At 45.7% G+C, this 18,491-nt stretch overlaps 1 protein-coding gene across 1 annotated transcript in view; it reads left to right on the top strand.

The window, feature by feature from the left end:
- AOPEP (aminopeptidase O (putative)) overlaps positions 1–18,491 on the top strand; it is a 344,774-nt gene that overhangs the window by 169,334 nt on the left and 156,949 nt on the right. The window contains exon 5 of the mRNA XM_068973712.1: positions 14,820–15,009. Within this exon, the coding sequence (XP_068829813.1) occupies positions 14,820–15,009 (190 nt within the window). The remainder of the gene's footprint in view (positions 1–14,819; positions 15,010–18,491) is intronic.

Raw genomic sequence — 18,491 nt, forward strand, 5'->3', positions numbered from 1 at the left:
CAGCAACCATGCTCCTCAAGGGTTCTTGTTACAGGGAAGGAGAAAACCTCTCCTTGTGTGTGCCAGCGCTAGTTGTCTTTTCTGTTACTTGCAACTGAATGCATCCCAAATGGGGACATGGGCACTAAGAATTATTTCAAAGGTGAAGAATTCCTATGATCCCCTCCCCCCAAACACATACTATCAGTAAAGTGAGCACCTCCAGGGGAACCATCCCAGGAAAATGGGACTTAACTCTAGATAGCCAGGAAACCTGATACGTTTGGAGAAGAAATGCAGTGCTCGTAATTTTAAATGAAAAGGTTAGCAAAAAGCTTTTACTTGTTTATTTTTGTTTCTGGTAAGGTTTATTACCTTTTTAAGGGAAATTCTGTGAAGTTCAGTACCTCTGAGCATGACCATCTGTTTCATACTTTCTAGGACCACCCTGGAAAGTATGAGGCATATTGTCGCTTTATCTCCATGCGTATGCTGTGTTGGTCTATTTGTGGAGTCACAAAGTGAGATTCGGAAATATGGCTATTGTTCTTAAAAGCTCAGTTATTTATGAACCCCCAAGACCCAGATGATCCCCTATCCTTAATGGCACTTATTGCTGTGGATGAGTACTTTCAAAAATTCAGAGAGACATTTACTTTGTAAGCAACCACTAAGAAGATCTCTGGCTGGATAAAGATAACTGAGCAGGCTAATCCTTTTAACAAAGGTGGTGATATATATTATGGCAGCTGAATGCTGCTTTACAGCCCTGGGAGAACAATCAGTGAATTCATTCATTTAATTCATGAATTTTCCTTCTATTTACACTTTAAACAAACATGCCAGTTGTTTGCTTAGCTAACAAGCTCTGCCTTCATTATAAGCCATTAGTGGCTGGCAATAATTGAAACTGTGTTTGGGTTTAAAAAGTACAATAAACCCAATTAATCCCACTCTTAGTAATATGGAATTTGTAGTGACTGACTTGAACTAGGCCGAAGTTTGTGTCTTTGCTCTCTTCACAAAGCCAGAGTTGCTAAACTGTCTTATAGCCACAAGCAAGTTTGATAGTAAATTTTTTTCATAAGAAAAACTAAACAACAGGCTAAATCCACATGTCCATAAGGAGTCAGGCAGCAAATATAAATAAGTGCATAGGCAGCGCATCCTTTAAGAAATACTTGATCTTCCCTACCTGCTTTTGATGGAGACATGGATAGAAGGAATATTTCACTTTTCTCTTAATCCTGTTGTAAGAAAGAGATGAAGGGAAGCACATATAATCACATGATTATAAATGACAAGTGGAGTCAGCCAGTGGTGAGGAGATGGGGGAGTGGTGGGGAGCTGGTGAGCCCAAGTCCCCTTTGAAAGGGTCAGCTGCTGTTCAGCTGCAGTTACTACATAGGAATGTGAGTCAAGTGTAGTCACATCTTTCAAGTTTTAAATAAAATTAGAAAATTTGGATTTCTAGAGAAATCTTCCCATTTATAAATTTTGGCAATTGATTTTTTTTTAAGTTAAAAAGCAGCTGCCACAGTGTAGATTAGTGACTCTCAAAGTGTGGTCCCTGGTTCAGCAACATCAGTATCACTGGATACTTCATAAAAAAGGCAGATCTCAGGCCCCACCCAGGCCTGTGAATCAGACTCTTTGAAGTTGTGGGTCCAGCGATGTTTTAGCAAGTCCTTCAGGTGGACTGCCAGGTTCAGCAATATTGCATGTGACACACATTAAAAAGTTATCAGTAATTTATACAAAATTCAGATTTAACTGTGTGTCTGGTATTTATCTAGCAACTGTATCTTTAGGTGATTTTGAAACACATCTCACATGGATCAAGCGAAACATGCAAAAGAGCGCCAGGCTGCCTGTATCTGAATCAACTTTGATACGTACTAACTATGGGATCTTGGCAGAAGCAGTCCTGCTCTATGACTCAGTTTACTTGCATGTAAAATGGGGATAATAATATCCCCTTCACAGGGTTATTGTTAGAATTAAATGAGTTAGTGAATGGGAAGTCCTTAGAATGGTGCCTGAGAAAGGTTAAGCAACATCTAAGAGTTTACCATCATCAGTCCTTTATTTTTCCTTTCCTTTTTCTCCAGCACCATCATTCCAACTGTCAGGGAATACTTGAATACAGCTTCCTTCAGTTCTCTTATCCTTGAACAAACTTTGATTTTGTGATAGAACTGATTCTACACCCTAGGCCCTCAGGTAGCCCTGGTGCTTGTTCTCACACAAAGTAACCTCTTGTTTGAAAGCTAGCTGAACAATAGTGTGGCTGACTGTGTTCCAGTGACTGCTTCCAGGGCTCACCCTCTCAGCCTGCCTTCCGTGCTGCACCAAGGCCTGTATCTATAACCACCTGCCTTTTTGCTTCATGTGCCTTCACCAGCCCCCAGTATGCCAATGAATCACATTTCTGACCACATCTTGCAGTTTCAGATCCCCAGATTGCCTGACTGGGCCGTGGATGCTTGTTCGCAGTTGTGAAAGTAAACTGATGGCCCCCTCCCGATTAAATTTCTGAGTACTCTTTGGGAAATCCCCACCATTTCTTTCTCTAGACTTGATTTGCAAACCCAGAGTGCTTGCACTGTATTTCAAAGGAAACTCATAACCACACTGCTCTTACTGAGGGTGGTGCAAGCTGCCTAAATGTGCCCCTTCATGAAGCAGATTTCCAAGCTTCCACACGGTCGCAAATGACAGACTTGTACACACAGAGAAAACCAACTGGATGAGCTATTCGGGTTCTCAGCTGCACCATGTTATTGCTGTTCTGGGAATGAAGCACAATGCATTATTTTATTAAATAAAGATTTTCCCTGTATCACGGTAGAGGCTAATTTTATTAGCTCTCTTTATGGGAACAAACGTCATCACCCTGGCTGGGGAGGCCGGGAGTAGGGGTTAAGGGAGCGGAGAGAATCACATTTGGTCATCCACGTGCTCCAGTGGAGGCTGCCAACATGTTTTAATTGGTAATTACTTACCAGAAGAGTTCTCCAGATCCTGCAGAAAACGCACAGCTCTCAGTTCATAACTCACTTAGAGATGATTCAGAAGACATCTTCAGCTACAATAAATATCGTTGATATAGTTTGGGTATGGCTGTGCCCCTGTCCAAAACACCAGAATGTTCAAAAACTTCAAGAAGAAGTGAATCCTTTGTTCTCTATGAGAATCCGGAGACTTTTTAGGCTGAACATGTACCTTAAGATTCAGAAACAGAGGAATTGTAAAATTCTATCATATACTGGTTTTTGTCTCTTGATTCTTTAGCTTTCAAACCTGAAATAGTCACTTGCAACTTTATTTAGCTTTTTAGGTGAGCATGACCGCAAGATGCGAACCCCACCACCTTCTCAAGACAGAACAGCCCAAGTTAGGTGTAGTCAACTCCTAACATCAAGTGCTAATGCTGCCTCCACTTAGCATGCAGGGCTGAGGTCCAGAAAACCAGCACTAGGGACGATGTCTGCACACAGAAGTGAAGCGTCCACCACTCTGCTATGGCTCTGCAGTCTTTGGCCAGAGGCGATCTTTGTTTCCAAGAGTCAGAGGTGGTCTCCATGTTTTGCTTTCAGTCAGTTCAGTTCAGTTGCTCAGTTGTGTCCGACCCGTTGCAAGCCCATGAATCGCAGCACGCCAGGCCTCCCTGTCCATCACCAACTCCCGGAGTTCACTCAAACTCACGTCCATCGAGTCAGTGATGCCATCCAGCCATCTCATCCTCTGTCGTCCCCTTCTCCTCCTGCCCCCAATCCGTCCCAGCATCAGAGTCTTTTCCAATGAGTCAACTCTTCGCATCAGGTGGCCAAAGTATTGGAGTTTCAGCTTTAGCATCAGTCCTTCCAATGAACACCCAGGACTGATCTCTAGAATGGACTGATTGGATCTCCTTGCAGTCCAAGGGACTCTCAAGAGTCTTCTCCAACACCACAGTTCAAAAGCAACAATTCTTCAGCACTCAGCCTTCTTCACAGTCCAACTCTCACATCCATACATGACCAGTGGAAAAACCATGGCCTTGACTAGATGGACCTTAGTTGGTAAAGTAATATCTCTGCTTAAGAATATGCTATCTAGGTTGGTCATAACTTTTCTTCCAAGGAGTAAGCATCTTTTAATTTCATGGCTGTAATTACCATCTGCAGTGATTTGGGAGCCCCAAAAAATAAAGTCTGACACTGTTTCCACTGTTTCCCCATCTATTTCCCATGAACTGATGGGACCGGATGCTATGATCTTCATTTTCTGAATGTTGAGCTTTAAGCCAACTTTTTCACTCTCCTCTTTCACTTTCATCAAGAGGCTTTTTAGTTCCTCTTCACTTTCTTTCATAACGGTGGTGTCATCTGCATATCTGAGGTATTGATATTTCTCCCGGCAATCTTGATTCCAGCTTGTGCTTCTTCCAGCCCAGCGTTTCTCTTGATGTACTCTGCATATAAGTTAAATAAGCAGGGTGACAATATATAGCCTTGATGTACTCTGTTTCCTATTTGGAACCAGTCTGTTGTTCCATGTCCAGTTCTAACTGTTGCTTCCTGACTGCATAGAGGTTTCTCAGGAGGCAGGTCAGATGGTCTGGTATTCCCATGTCTTTCAAAATCTTCCACAGTTTATTGTGATCCACACAGTCAAAGGCTTTGTCATTATCATGCTCTTATTATTTTCTCTGAGCAGTTGGCCAAGGCCAACCATCTCCCCAGAAGCACGCCTTCCCCACTCCTTGTGCTTCAGTAGGAACCCCCTCTCCTCCCAGCTGTTATCCATGGTCAGCTTTCAGGCCTTGCCCTGTCTTCCATGAGCAGCCATGCGAAACATGGTGGGATCCAGGGGTTACGCCTCCACGTGCAATGAAACCATGCAGTTCTCCTGAGATAACCACTGTAAACCAGAGATGACAAACTTGTAGCTCCTGTCCATAGGTTGGTTAACTCGGGCACAGCGTTATTTTTTAGATTTTGTCTACTTCTTCCTGTTGTTTTCTACTTTCCTCCTATAGTTACCTGTTTCCCTAAATTATTATTACTCCCCTAATCTCGTTATCTAGTTCCAAACAGGAAAAGGAGTATGTCAAGGCTGTGCATTGTCACCCTGCTTATTTAACTTATATGCAGAGTATATCATGAGAAATGCTGGACTGGAAGAAGCACAAGCTGGAATCAAGAGTGCCGGGAGAAATATCAATAACTTTGGATATGCAGATGACACCATCCTTATGGCAGAAAGTGAAGAAGAAATAAAGAGCCTTTTGATGAAAGTGAAAGTAGAGAGTGAAAAGTTGGCTTAAAGCTCAACATTCAGAAAACTAAGATCATGGCATCTGGTCCCATCACTTCATGGCAAATAGATAGGGAAACAGTGCAAACAGTGGCTGACTTTATTTTTTGGGGCTCCCAAATCACTGCAGATGGTGATCACAGCCATGAAATTAAAAGACGCTTGCTCCTTGGAAGGAAAGTTATCACTAACCTAGACAGCATATTAAAAAGCAGAGACCTTACTTTGCCAACAAAGGTCCATCTAGTCAAGGCTATGATTTTTCCAGTAGTCATATATGGATGTGAGAGTTGGACTATAAAGAAAGCTGAGCGCCGAAGAATTGATGCTTTTGAACTATGGTGTTGGAGAAGACTCTTGAGAGTCCCTTGGACTGCAAGGAGATCCAGCCAGTCCATCCTAAAAGAGATCAGTCCTGTATGTTCATTGGAAGGATTGATGTTGAAGCTGAAACTCCAATACTTTGGCCACCTGATGCGAAGAGCTGACTCATTGGAAAAGACCCTGATGTTGGGAAAGATTGAAGGCAGGAGGAGAAGGGGACGACAGAAGTTGAGATGGTTAGATGGCATCACCAACTCAATGGACATGAGTTTGGGTAAACTCCAGGAGTTGGGGATGGACAGGGAGGCCCGGCGTGCTGCGGTTCGTAGGGTTGCAAAGAGTGGGACACAACTGAGCGACTGAACTGAACTGAACTGAGTCTGGTTATCTGCTTCCTTCATCTTGCTCTCCACTTCCCGTCTTGTTGTCTACTCCCTACCTTTTGTTATCTGCTTTCCTCATTTTATCTCTTTCCCACCTCTCCTCATCTACTTCCCCATCTCCTTGTCCACTTCTCTCGATTGTTGTCTGCTTCCTTTTGTTATCAGCTTCCCCCATCGCATCTACTTCCCCCGTCTCTCTACTCTCTCATCTCCTTGTCTGCTTCCTCCGGGTCATTGTCTACTTTCCCACTGTTATTCTACTCCCTCCATTGCGTTATCCACCTCCCTCTTTTTGTCATCTTGGCTCCTGCAGTCCTTTGAGTTTGTGCCCTGCTTTAAACCATCTCTTCTTGAAAAAAAGAACAATCAGAAGATTTTCAGGGCAATGAAACTATTTTGTACGATATCATAATGGTGGATATATGTCATGATGTTCATCCAAAATTCACAGCATGCGCCACACCAAGAGGGGACCCTAATGTAAACTATGGACCCTGGGTGGTGACACATCAAGAGAGCTGTCATTTCTAATAATCAAAGCAGCTTCTGATGGGGGATGTTGATAGTGGGGGAGGCTGTGTGTGAGTGTAGAGGCAGGGGCATATGGGAAATTTCTGTTACTTTCTGCTCAGTTTCTCTGTGAACCTAAAACTTCTCTTAAAAAAAATAACATCTATTTAGGAAAAAGAAGTCAGGCCTAAAAAAAGTGGGTGGGAGGTAGAGGCTGGGGAGGGGCAGTAGGAAGAATGGCATGTTGTCCTGCCTGGGATCCTAAAACGGTACCCTAAGGACTGACCCCCCCCACCCCCCACTCCAGTACTCTTGCCTGGAAAATCCATGGATGGAGGAGCCTGGTAGGCCACAGTCCATGGGGTCACGAAGAGTTGGACACGACTGAGCGACTTCACTTTCACTTTTCACTTTCATGCATTGGAGAAGGAAATGGGGAAGCCTGGTGGGCTGCTGTCTATGGGGTTGCACAGAGTCAGACACGACTGAAGCGACTTAGCAGCAGCAAGGACTGACCCATGTGCCTTTGCACTTGCTTGTCTAAGCATCTCCTTGCAGTGGCCCACAAGGACCTGGCAGAGAATGAGGTTAGGAAGAAGGGTGTTGCACTCAGGAATTCAGCCCTTGTCGGGCGGGGAGGGGGGGGTGGAGGGGGCAGGCAGCAGCTGTGTTAGTGATGCTCCCCTCTCTTTCCCCTCGCCTTTCCTTCCCTACCTTCCTTCTCACGAGGAAGAGGCTGAAGCTCTGTGATCACAAGGTCTGGTAACCTCCGGTCAGTTCTCACTGTGATATGAATTTAAGGAACAGAGAGAGGTGCAGGGCATGGCTGGTGGCTCCCCTTGGGTGAACACAGAAAATAAGAGTTCCAGGGAGGGTAGTGATCATTGCACCACTAGGCTTGAGATGGCACAGAGGAAGGGTGATCTTGAAATCATAGGTCTAAACCCAGTGACCCTGGGCAGAGTAAATCAGAGCAGGGCTTCCGGGTCAAGAATGTGTGAGCAGAAATACCAGTTCCTCGACTTACCAGGTGTGTGACCTTGAGCTAGTCACTTTATCTCTCTGTGCCTCACTTTCCTCATTTCTAAAGTGGGGATGATAATAAAATCTGTCTCTTGAGGTCATGAGGTAGATTAAATGAGATGATGTATATAAAATACAGTGCCTAGCACACTGCACATACTCAAGCACTTGAGTCTTTAGAAGAAGGATGTTTCTGGTAGAAGTCTCTGGCCCTGGGGATTCCACTCAGTCACTCTCTGCTATAGTCATGTTAGCAGTTTGAGCCAAAATTCGTTTAGATAAGTGACTACATGTTTTACTGCCTCTTTGTTATTTAGCATTTTTAAAGGAAAACACATACTAATTTAACCTTTTCTCTCAAACCTAAATCCTTGTATTGGTCAGATGCAGCAAGTTATCTTCCAGTTTTTAGATCTGGTTTCCACCTCCGGCTACTGAAAGGGCCACATGCCCATGTCTCAAAAGGCTCCAGTCTAAGTCCACACTATGTGTCCAGAGTCGAATGTCTGATGGAGCAGAAGGAAGCAGTCCCAGAGCCAGAGGGGAGCAGGGGCCCTCCAGATCCATCTGGGCCATCTCTTTCCTTTGGAGCAACACATATGTCCCCTACCTTAGACTGCATCTGGGAGTGGGACTGAGGGATTTCATTGTAGAGATGAAGGGGCCGGAACTGAGCATTCGGTCTGTAAATGTACTGGCTGAGATGCTGGCACATAACCACATCACACCTGAGAGAGGAAGAGGAAGCGCGTTCTGAATTTGTTGTTCAGTCGCTAAGTTGCGTCTGACTCTTTGCGACCCTTGGACTGAGGTATGCCAGGCTCCTATATCCTCCACTACTTGGCAGAGTTTGTTCAGATTCATGTCCATTGAGTTGGTGATGCTGTCTACTCATCTCATCCTCTGCCACCCCCTTCTCCTTGGCCTTCAGTCTTTCCAGGTATCTTTTCCAATGAGTCAGCTCTCTGCACAGGTGGCCGAAGTATTGGACCTTCAGCTTCAGCAGCAGTGCTTCCAGTGAATATTCAAGGTTGATTTCCTTTAGGATTGAATAGTTTAATCTCCTAGCTGTCCAAGGGACTCTCAAGACTCTTCTCCAGGACCAAGGAACTCAGTTCAGTTCAGTTGCTCAGTTATGTCCGACTCATTGTGACCCTGTGGACAGCAACATGCCAGGCTTCCCTGTCTGTCACCAACTCCTGGAGCTTGCTCAAACTCATATGCATTGAGTCAGTGATGCCATCCAACTGTATTATCCTCTGTTGTCCCCTTCTCCTCCCGCCTTCAATCTTTCCCAGCATCAGGATCTTTTCTATGGGTCAGTTCTTTGCATCAGATGGCCAAAGTATTGGAGTTTCAGCTTGAGCACCAGTCCTTCCAATGAACATTCAGGACTGATTTCCTTTAGGATGGACTGGCTGGGTCTCCTTGCAGTCCAAGGGACTGTCAAGAGTCTTCTCCAACACTACAGTTCAAAAGCATCAATTCTTAGGTGCTCAGCTTTCTTTATAGTTCAACTCTCACATCCATATATGACTACTGGAAAAACCATAGCCTTAACTAGATGGACCTTTGTTGGCAAAGTAATGTCTCTGCTTTTGAATATGCTCTCTAGGGTGGTCATAGCATTTCTTCCAAGGAGCAAGCGTCTTTTAACTTCATGGCTACAGTTACCATCTGCAGTGATTTTGGAGCCTCCCAAAATAAAGTCTCTCACTGTTTCCCCATCTATTTGCCATGAAGTGATGGGTCTGGATGCCATGATCTTAGTTTTTTGAATTCTGAGTTTTAAGCCAACTTTTTCACTCTTCTCTTTCACTTTCATCAAGGGGCTTTTTAGTTCTTCTTTGCTGTCTGCCATAAGGGTGGTGTCATCTGCATATCTGAGGTTATTGCTCTTTCTCCTGGCAATCTTGATTCCAGCTTGTGCTTCATCCAGCCTGGCATTTCACATGATATACTCTGCATATAAATTAAATAAGCAGGGTGACAATATATAGCCTTGACATACTCCTTTCCCAGTTTGGAACCAGTCTGTTGTTTCAGGTCTGGTTCTAACTGTTGCTTCTTGACCTGCATACAGATTTCTCAGGAGGCAGGTAAAGTGGTCTGGTATTTCCATCTCTTGAAGAATTTTCCACAGTTTGTTGTGATCCACACAGTCATAGGCTTTGGCATAGTCAATAAAAAGAAGTAGATGTTTTTCTGGAACTCTCTTGCTTTTCTGATTATCCAAGGGATGTTGGCAATTTGATCTCTGGTTCCTCTGCCCTTTCTAACTCCAGCTTGAACATCTGGAAGTTCATGGTTCACGTACTGTTGAAGCCTGGCTTGGAGAATTTTGAGCATTTCTTTACTAGCGTGTGAGATGAGTGCAATTGTGTGGTAGTTTGAGCATTCTTTGGCATTGCCTTTCTTTGGGATTGGAATGAAAACTGACCTTTTCCAGTCCTGTGGCCACTGCTGAGTTTTCCAAATTTGCTGGCATATTGAGTGCAGCACTTTCATGGCATCACCTTTTAGGATTTGAAACAGCTCAACTGGAATTCCATCACTTCCACTGGCTTTGTTCGTAGTGACGCTTCCTAAGGCCCATTTGACTTCACATTCCAGGATGTCTGGCTGTAGGTGAGTGATCACACCATCGTGTTACCTAGGTCATGAACATCTTTTTTGTACAGTTCTGTGTATTCTTGCCACTTCTTCTTAATGCTTCTGTTAGGTCCATACCATTTCTGTCTTTTATTGTGCCCATCTTTGCATGAAATGTTACCAAGGAATGGGTAACTCCTATTTGTCCTCCCTTTCACATTGCCCCAAGCTACTTACTCTGAGTCTGTATGCATGCTCTGCTGCTGCGGATGCTGCTCAGTTGCTTCAGTCGTGTCTGACCCTGTGCGACCCCATAGACGGCAGCCCACCAAGGCTCCCCCGTCCCTGGGATTCTCCAGGCAAGAACACTGGAGTGGGTTGCCATTTCCTTCTCCAATGCATGAAAGTGAAAAGTGAAAGTGAAGTCGCTCAGTTGTGTCCGACTCTTAGCGACCCCACGGACTGCAGCCCACCAGGCTCCTCCATCCATGGGATTTTCCAGACAAGAGTACTGGAGTGGGGTGCCATTGCCTTCTCTAGTACGCATGCTCAATCGTGTCCAACTCTTTGTGACCCCATGGACTGTGGCCCAACAGGCTCCTCAGTCCATCAAGTTTTCCAGGCAAGAATACTCCAGGGGAATCTTCCGAACCCAGGAATCGAACCCACATCTTCTGTGTCTCCTGCATTGGCAGTCAGATTCTTTACCACTGAGCCACCTGGGAAGCATTCCGAATCTTTAACCTTTCAGTTATCCTGATTATATTTGCAACTAAGTCTTGCAAGCAAAAGTTGTTTTCACATAATCATGAGGTCCTTTTAGAGTTATCCAGTTTAATTCTGGAAGTACTCAGGGTTCCCCTCTTTCTTGATTTTTCTTTCCTGTCTGGAATGGTATGTTGGGCTGCACATGTTGTTGAGACTGTGAGAAGCTTTGAACCCAGAAGTTCAAGCTTGGTGAGTATGTGTCTGTTTCCTGGACGCACTTCCCAAGGACCTGTATAAAAAGTGAATCTGCTCCCCCTAAGGCGTGTTGGATCTGCTCCGGGATAATGGGTGCCCTGGGGTTCTTCTTGTCCCTAACCAGAAGCTATTCCTGTCCTCTGGGTCGGCCTGCAGCCTACTCTGACCCGCCGGGGCCGCGGTGCTGGACGTCTCCCTGAGCCGCAAGGTGGGCCACGCCGGTCACGTCTCCCTGGACAAAGCAGAAATAAATCACACACCAGCCCCTGCTTAAGATCTGATGAAATTCTCCATTTCCTCTCCAAATTGAATTCCTCCCGAAGGATTGGAGCGGCTCCTGAGAGTAATGAAGGCACTCCTTCCTCCTCTGCTAGAAGCGTGTTTTAAATTAGCGGACACAGCCTTCTAATCTGCGTCGGGAGGGAGCTTTTAGGAACAGTCTTGAGAAACTGTTTTCAGACCAGAAATGATATTTTTAAACTTGAGGGGGAGGGGCGGGGAGGCAGCAGACAGACAATACCACGTGGCCTTTGTCGGGAGGCAGCCCCGCTGGTGGTCCCCCGGGAAGGAAGGAGCACACGCGTCCTGCTGGGGCCCTGCCCGGCCCCCTGCCCTGCCCCGCCCCCCTGCCCTGCCCCACCCCCTGCTCTGCCCCGCTGGCCCCAAGATCACTTGCAGTGAGAATTTATGACGGAGAATACAAATAAGAGGGATTGTGCTTTTTGAGAGTTGAAAATATTCCTTTCCCACCCATTTCTTATTTGGGAAAAATGATCAACTCTGTGATTTTGAAAAAAAATTTTTAAAGAACCATTTTTAGGGTGAAGATGTCACTGAAGTGATTATCTTCCATCCTCTGTAATGATGATGAATCAACAATTTGGCATTTGTAGAGGCAGTTGACACAGGCCCTTTCAAGGGAAAAAAGAAAACCCGTTTTCAAATGGAGCTTGTCAGAGTGAAGACTGATGCCCGGCTGACTGACTAGGACCATGAATACAATTCTGACAACTTGGGAAAATGTGAGGAGCCCAGGGGTGAAACTTATAAATCAAGTGAAAGGTTTGAGTAGAAAATTCTAAACACTCATTCTGTTTTGAAGGAGGGTGTGAAAGAGATTATCTGTTGGTAGAGGAATATTTAATATTACTCCTTGAAGTGAGTTTGAGCATTATACTGTTCTTCATTCATTGTTGAAAAAAAGCAGTTTAAAAATCCTAGTTACCATGAAAAATCCTGACATTTAAGTTCAAAAGGAGAGGAGTAAATTCTCCTTAACTTGAAAAAAAATTGTATTGGTCCTTTTATGTCAGGATTTTGTTAACAACCCTTGAGAAAGATTATCAAAACCTCACTCTCACTCTACGTTTTAATTTAGTTTAAGAAAGAAGCCATTTTCTTTATACGGAGGTATGATCCATAGGTAAAACCCAACCTTAGACAGAAAACTCCACTGCAGGAGAATTTGGGATCTGGTTCTCAAACTGGAAAATTGCTTTTCAGGGAGAAGGTCATGTTTTTCACTGATAATAGGGTCACTTGTATCAAGCGAAATGCACATCCTTCCAATCTAGAAGGAAGTTTAAGCTTCGGTTTTCTCAGAAGACAGTAGGAAACACATTTCTCCCTGGCTAGGAAGAGAGTATTGAGGACAAGGGAATGGGAATGTAGGCACCAGTCCAGCAATGTCTGGATCTGTCCTAAGCCCAACCAAGGCCAGGGTGGTATCTCCAAAATACCGGGTCTGGTGGAGACAACGAAGACTGTTGAAGGGGAAAAATTACAGGACAGGAAAATGAAATGCCACCCCCACACAGCTGCTTTGTGCATTCCTTCAGCCCTCTCAGACTTTGATATTTGCATAAAAGGGCCTGGATCAACTTCCACACTGGGACAAAGCAGCCAGCAGGTCGCCGTGGACAGCGCAGGCTTTTCCTCATGAACAGTCTGCAATTTCACAGTCATCAGCGTGTGTACCGCTCCTGGGCCGAGGGGTCAGCTCAGCCACACCACGTCTGTAACTCTGCGTGCACCGTCTGGATCTCTGGCCAGCAGACCTTTCCAACGCAGGCTTGTCTTTGAGCCTGTTTACAAAGCCTGAAGTTACTTCTGTTTTGTTTTAGCCAAAAGGGTGAAGTGCTGCCAGCAGTATGTCTGGAATGTTATTTACTTGGTACATTTCTGTGGCTTTTCTTTGTAGCGCTGCACATGCCAGAGCAAGGGGTCATTTACTTGAAAATGCCAGGTTTCGCAGTTTGTCTTCTCCATGGGCGACTTTCTCAGGAAGAGGAAGTTTAGCTCCTGTGCCTCTTGGTTCCCTCCCACCCTCCTCCCTTCTCTCACCCTTCTCTCTTTTCCTTCCTGCGTTGCTTCCTGCCTTCCTTTTTTTCCCTCTGAGTTAGTGCTCTGAAATACTGTTGGCGCCTGCTGCATTGCACCCTTGTATCCTAAAGGTCCCAGCTACACTTTTATTTCCCAGAGTTTCTGGTGGACTCTGCTGAGATCCTGGCAGACGCTTTCTCATTTGCGTGCCTGCCCTGTTATTATTTCACATGAAAGCTGTCTGTTTTGGCACACATGACTGCCGCGATTTCAGTTGAGCTCCCTGAGCTGAATGGGTGATGTTGTGCAAGGGAAATACAGGTGGGGTTTTCTCTACTGGTGGCCGTGGGGGCGGAGGACAAATCTGCAAGCAGTTCTGGCTTGTGCAGAGCCCACATGATGGCAAATGCGTGGCTTTTAAAGGAAGGAACCAGTGTGTACAGTTTCTTAATTTGGAAGGTTTCACAACTGCTTGTGTTCAATTGATGGAGGAGAGGTTTGTTTTGTTTTGTTTTTTTTTCCAAAGCAAATTCTTCATTCATAAGACTGTAAACAAGTCCTGGATAAATGAGAAATACCGAAGCACAGGAGGTACTCGCTTTACCTCTTCTCTCGTCAGCCTCCCTTCCTGCCATTTCATCAGTGCAGCTCTAATCATGGTGTCTGGAGTTTTAAAGCAAAGTATGGGAAATGAGATTAGATATTAATAAATCTCCCTGGCTGGTGCCAGCCTCGGGGCCATTTGCACACCTGAGTGAGTTAACTTCCTTCTCTCTCTCTGCCTATCATTGTGTCATGTGAATTATAAGCATCTGTAGATAGGAAAAGATACCTTTGAAAATCTCAGCCTTACAGAGATTCAGCCTTTATCAGAGTCTCTTGAAACCTCACCCATCCATGGCACCTGTGAGTTTGTTACCTCTGTAACCAGCCCTGGCCTGAAATAGAAAATGTTTGGTTCCATTCTTCTCGGCTTTTCCTGTCCTTCTGCGTGACTTCTCACTTTGTCTGTAAGCTACTCGGATTTTTGGCTGAAGGGTCTTCTTTGATCAGTGTCTTGACAGCATGGGCTTCACGTTCCCACACCTGCTCTTCTTTTACAGTCCAGATTTCAGGGTAAATGCTTCCATCGCCTTGTAATTTCTTCAGTGTAAACCTCAGTGCAGGTTACTTATTACAGGTAATAGCCTTTTGATGACGGAGACAACTGCTTGGCAGAAACGGCAGCCTGAGCCGCTGCCAGGAACGCAAACTGCCACTTTATTTATTTCTAAAACCATCTAAGCTGTGAGCCTATCGGTCGTGATCTAGCATGCACATGATAATAACAGGCTGGCAGGGCTGAGAAAGCTGCCCCAGGGGGTGGCCGTGACGACAGGCCCTGACAAGACTCTTGTGTGTTTTCTCTCCCATTATCCCCAGCCCACACATCGTCTTCCTCTCTCAGAGCACCTTGACTGGAATGAGCCAGCTCTGTGGGACCCGTCTCTGCCATGAAATTGCTCATGCCTGGTTTGGCCTGGCGATTGGGGCTCGAGACTGGACGGAGGAGTGGCTGAGTGAAGGGTTCGCCACTCACTTGGAAGATGTATTCTGGGCCAAGGCACAGCAGGTAAGTTTCAAGTGCACTAAGCATTTCAGTACCCAGAGTCAAGTTCAACTGAGTCTTTCGCTCATTCAACAGAAAGGTATTGAGTGCTCATTATGCACCTAGGCCCTTGTTCTGTTTGCTTTGTAAATGAGAAGGGAGACCTTGCTCCCCGTGGGGTTCACTGGGGTTCACGATCGATCTAGAGATGACAGGGAGACCAGGTAGGTAAACGACAGCACCTGCAGCTTGCAGGGATGAGTACTGTCAAGAAAACGAAGCCAGATAGAGAGGGGTGGAGGAAGTGCTGTTTTAGAAGGTGCTCATCGGAGAAGGTCTCTGATGAGGAGACATTTGAGCAAAGACTTGCAGGACAGGTGGTGCTGCGGCATACTCAAGCACCCCTTTGTGGTTGTGGTTGTGTTGACATCGACTGTGTTCTGCTTTGTTAAGTGATGAGATGAAATTTTAAGTCCAGAGTCATGATTTTAGATGTCTGCTGCAAGTAATGAGGAATGAAGCAGCCGGTGTTGCAGATTAGGGAACGGGGAGGACTGTGGTACACCGGCCGCTTCCCCTCAGTTCTGACCAATTGCTGTCATGTTGAAAGGAGAGCTCGATAGAGCCTGGACTTCTAGTGTTTTAAAAGAAACTATGACTCTGGATTTTTATGTGAAATTTATCAGTGTGAAAAATATGCAGACCAAATACACACCGAGGCCAGACCTGCTCAACACACTCCTAGTTTACAACCTCTACTTAAGAATTCGCCACCAGCAATAAGGAAGCTATGGCAGCTAACCTGCTTCCTGCTTGCCTCCTGGTTGTTTTCCAATTCCTAATATCTGGTCTCATCTTTTCCCCTACCATCTCTGCATACTGGACGATTTGAATTCTGAAATTCACAAGTTTGTACACGTCTGCATGATTTTGTTCAAGTTCCTTCTGCCTGTTGAAATCCTGTATATCTTTCACTAGCCAGCTCAAGGTCACCTTCCTTTGATAGCCCAGGCTCTTCATCTCATTCACAGTTCGGTAATGCTCTTCTAGAAACTTTGAGTTTCCACTGTAGTTGTACTTACCTCTTTTTTCTCACTTGTTTCTTCTTCCTGCTATCCTCATGAGTAGGCGATAACCTCTTTCACAGTGGCACAGTGTCCTGCTCATCCTCCCACCCCGCTTTCCCACCTTGGCTACTGAGCTAGCAGTGTGTATAGCCGTGTCCCCCTCCACGCAGAATCCTGTGAAGAGAGGTCACATGGCAGATTCTTGAGCAGAAAGGCTGGGTCTGAAGTAGGACCCAGGTTGGAACCCCAGCTTTGCTGCTTGCCAGCTTTGTGAGTGTCAGGAGGTTAAGTCACCTCTCTGAGGCTCAGTTTCCTCATTTATAAAATGCTTAACCTTGCAGAGTGGAGGGGGTAGTGTGTGAATGAGCTTATTAGCACCGTGCCTGACACATAGAGTGTGTGCGAGAAATACCAGTTGTCCTTCTTGTTCTCGTCATCTTTGTTTTTGCCACCACCTTCCTTGGAGTAGGCATTCAGCAAGGATTCTCTCACCATCTCTCCCCTGAGGTGCTTCCACCTGAGACAATCAGATTTGTGCTATTCTGGTCATCATGAGTGTATGTCAGGTGTCTGCCCTTTATGTCCTGAGTCCCCAAAGAGCACTCCCTCTTTATCCTTCCTCTTGCCTCTACCTCCTGGAATCTCTCTGCTTGGGTCCTGCCTCTAGCTGTTCTGGCCTGCATCTGTCGGTACTGATAGAGGCACAAAGCTGCCCTGGCTGCATCTCACAGCTATAAACCTTCCATGTGTCCATTCTCTGCTGGATTCATAGAGATAAACGGCTAAATCCACAACGCTGCTTTGAAAAAGATCAGAGTCTAATTTTGAAGATAAGGAAAGCATATAGTGGAAGGAAGAAGAAAATAAGTTAGCAAAGAGAGGTAAACACTAATTAGTGTGGGAGTTCAAAGGTGAAAGAGGCTGGATATGAGAAAATCCAGAAAACCTTCTTGGAGGAGATGACTTCTTATGAGCCTCAAAGAGAACATAGGGGTTAAAGTTTCTCTGTCCCTCCTTTACCCTTAACCTGGAGTAGGGAGCAGTCCACCTCATCATCCTTTAAGGTACGTGCAGTAAGTCTTCAATATATGAAACCACAGATACCCTCTGAAGTGAAGTGTCCATTCTGGAATCAGCACAAAGTTTGGAAACATTTCCAGGGTTCATCCCTTGCTCTGATCCCTTCCTTGAAGGTTGGATAAAACTGAGCTGCTGGTGGTCCCTGCCAAGCCTCCTCAGCCAGAGAAAAGTGCTCCTCAGGGCAGAAAAGGGTGGGTGGCCTCAGGGGACTCTCCCGGTCAACAAGTTACTTCATCCCTGAACAAGGCATGAGGGTGCAATGTTACTTTTCTGCCCAGGAGACTGTGCTTTGCAGTGCCACACATTATCAAGTGCCGCAAAGGGGAGAGGGGGTCTCTGAACCAGGAGATAGAAACCTCCACTCCTCTCAGTGGGATTCCATGGAGAGAAGTGAATTGAATTAGTGGCAAGTTGAGTCATTTAACTTGTCATCAACTTGGAGAAAGTCTAGACTTCTTCACAGGTGTCTTAGTCGGCTCAGGATGCCATAACAAAGGACCACAGACCAAGAGACTTAAACAGGCTGGGAAGTTCAAGATCAAGGTGCTGACAGGCTTGGTTTCTGATGAGGCCTTTCTTCCCTGGCTCGATAAGGGCCATCTTCTCATTATGTTGTTACATGGCCCAGAGAGAGAGTTTCAGTGTCTCTTCCTCTTCTTACAAAGACACCAACCCTATTGGGCTAGGGCCTTATCCTTTTGAACTCGTTTAACCTTAATTACCTCCTTAGAGACCCCATCTCCAAACACAGTCACACCGGTGACTAGGTCTTCAACATAGGGTTTCCTGCTGGGGGAACACAATTCAGTCCATAACAACAGGACACACAAATTTTGCTGATCATGTTCACCACTGCTAGCTACTTGGCACTTCTGTCCCTCCCTGAATGGCAGCCTGCTCCCTGGCCAACCTTAACCTTCCCCGTTTTTAAAACATTTCACACTCTTTCCAGGCCCCATGAGCTTTGTACATGCTTCCCCTCTTCCTGAAATTTCTCCTCTCCTAGGTGACTCCTGCTTTCCCTGAGGGCCAGTTCAAACCCCATCCCCTCCCCAGGAAAACCTTCTGAACACTCTGGTTGTCCTGGGAGCTCTGGGGTCCTTCTTCAACCCCTACCATCCATCACTGGACTCCAATGGTTAGTATTCTCATCTGTCTCCCTCGACTCCTCAAGGTCATAGTTGTGTCCATTATGTCCCCAGGGCCTAGCAGAGAATCAGTAAATATCTGTTAGTTTCCAGGAATGCCTGTAGACACTGACAATTCCCTCCCCAGTGGATGTCCTGCCTCCCACCCCACCCACCCCCCACTGTGGCATTTAAAGCCAAGGGGCCTTGTGAGCACACGGGTGACAGCAGC

The sequence above is a fragment of the Capricornis sumatraensis genome, chromosome 6 (genome assembly GCF_032405125.1).
Source record: "Capricornis sumatraensis isolate serow.1 chromosome 6, serow.2, whole genome shotgun sequence".
Classification (NCBI taxonomy): domain Eukaryota; kingdom Metazoa; phylum Chordata; class Mammalia; order Artiodactyla; family Bovidae; genus Capricornis; species Capricornis sumatraensis.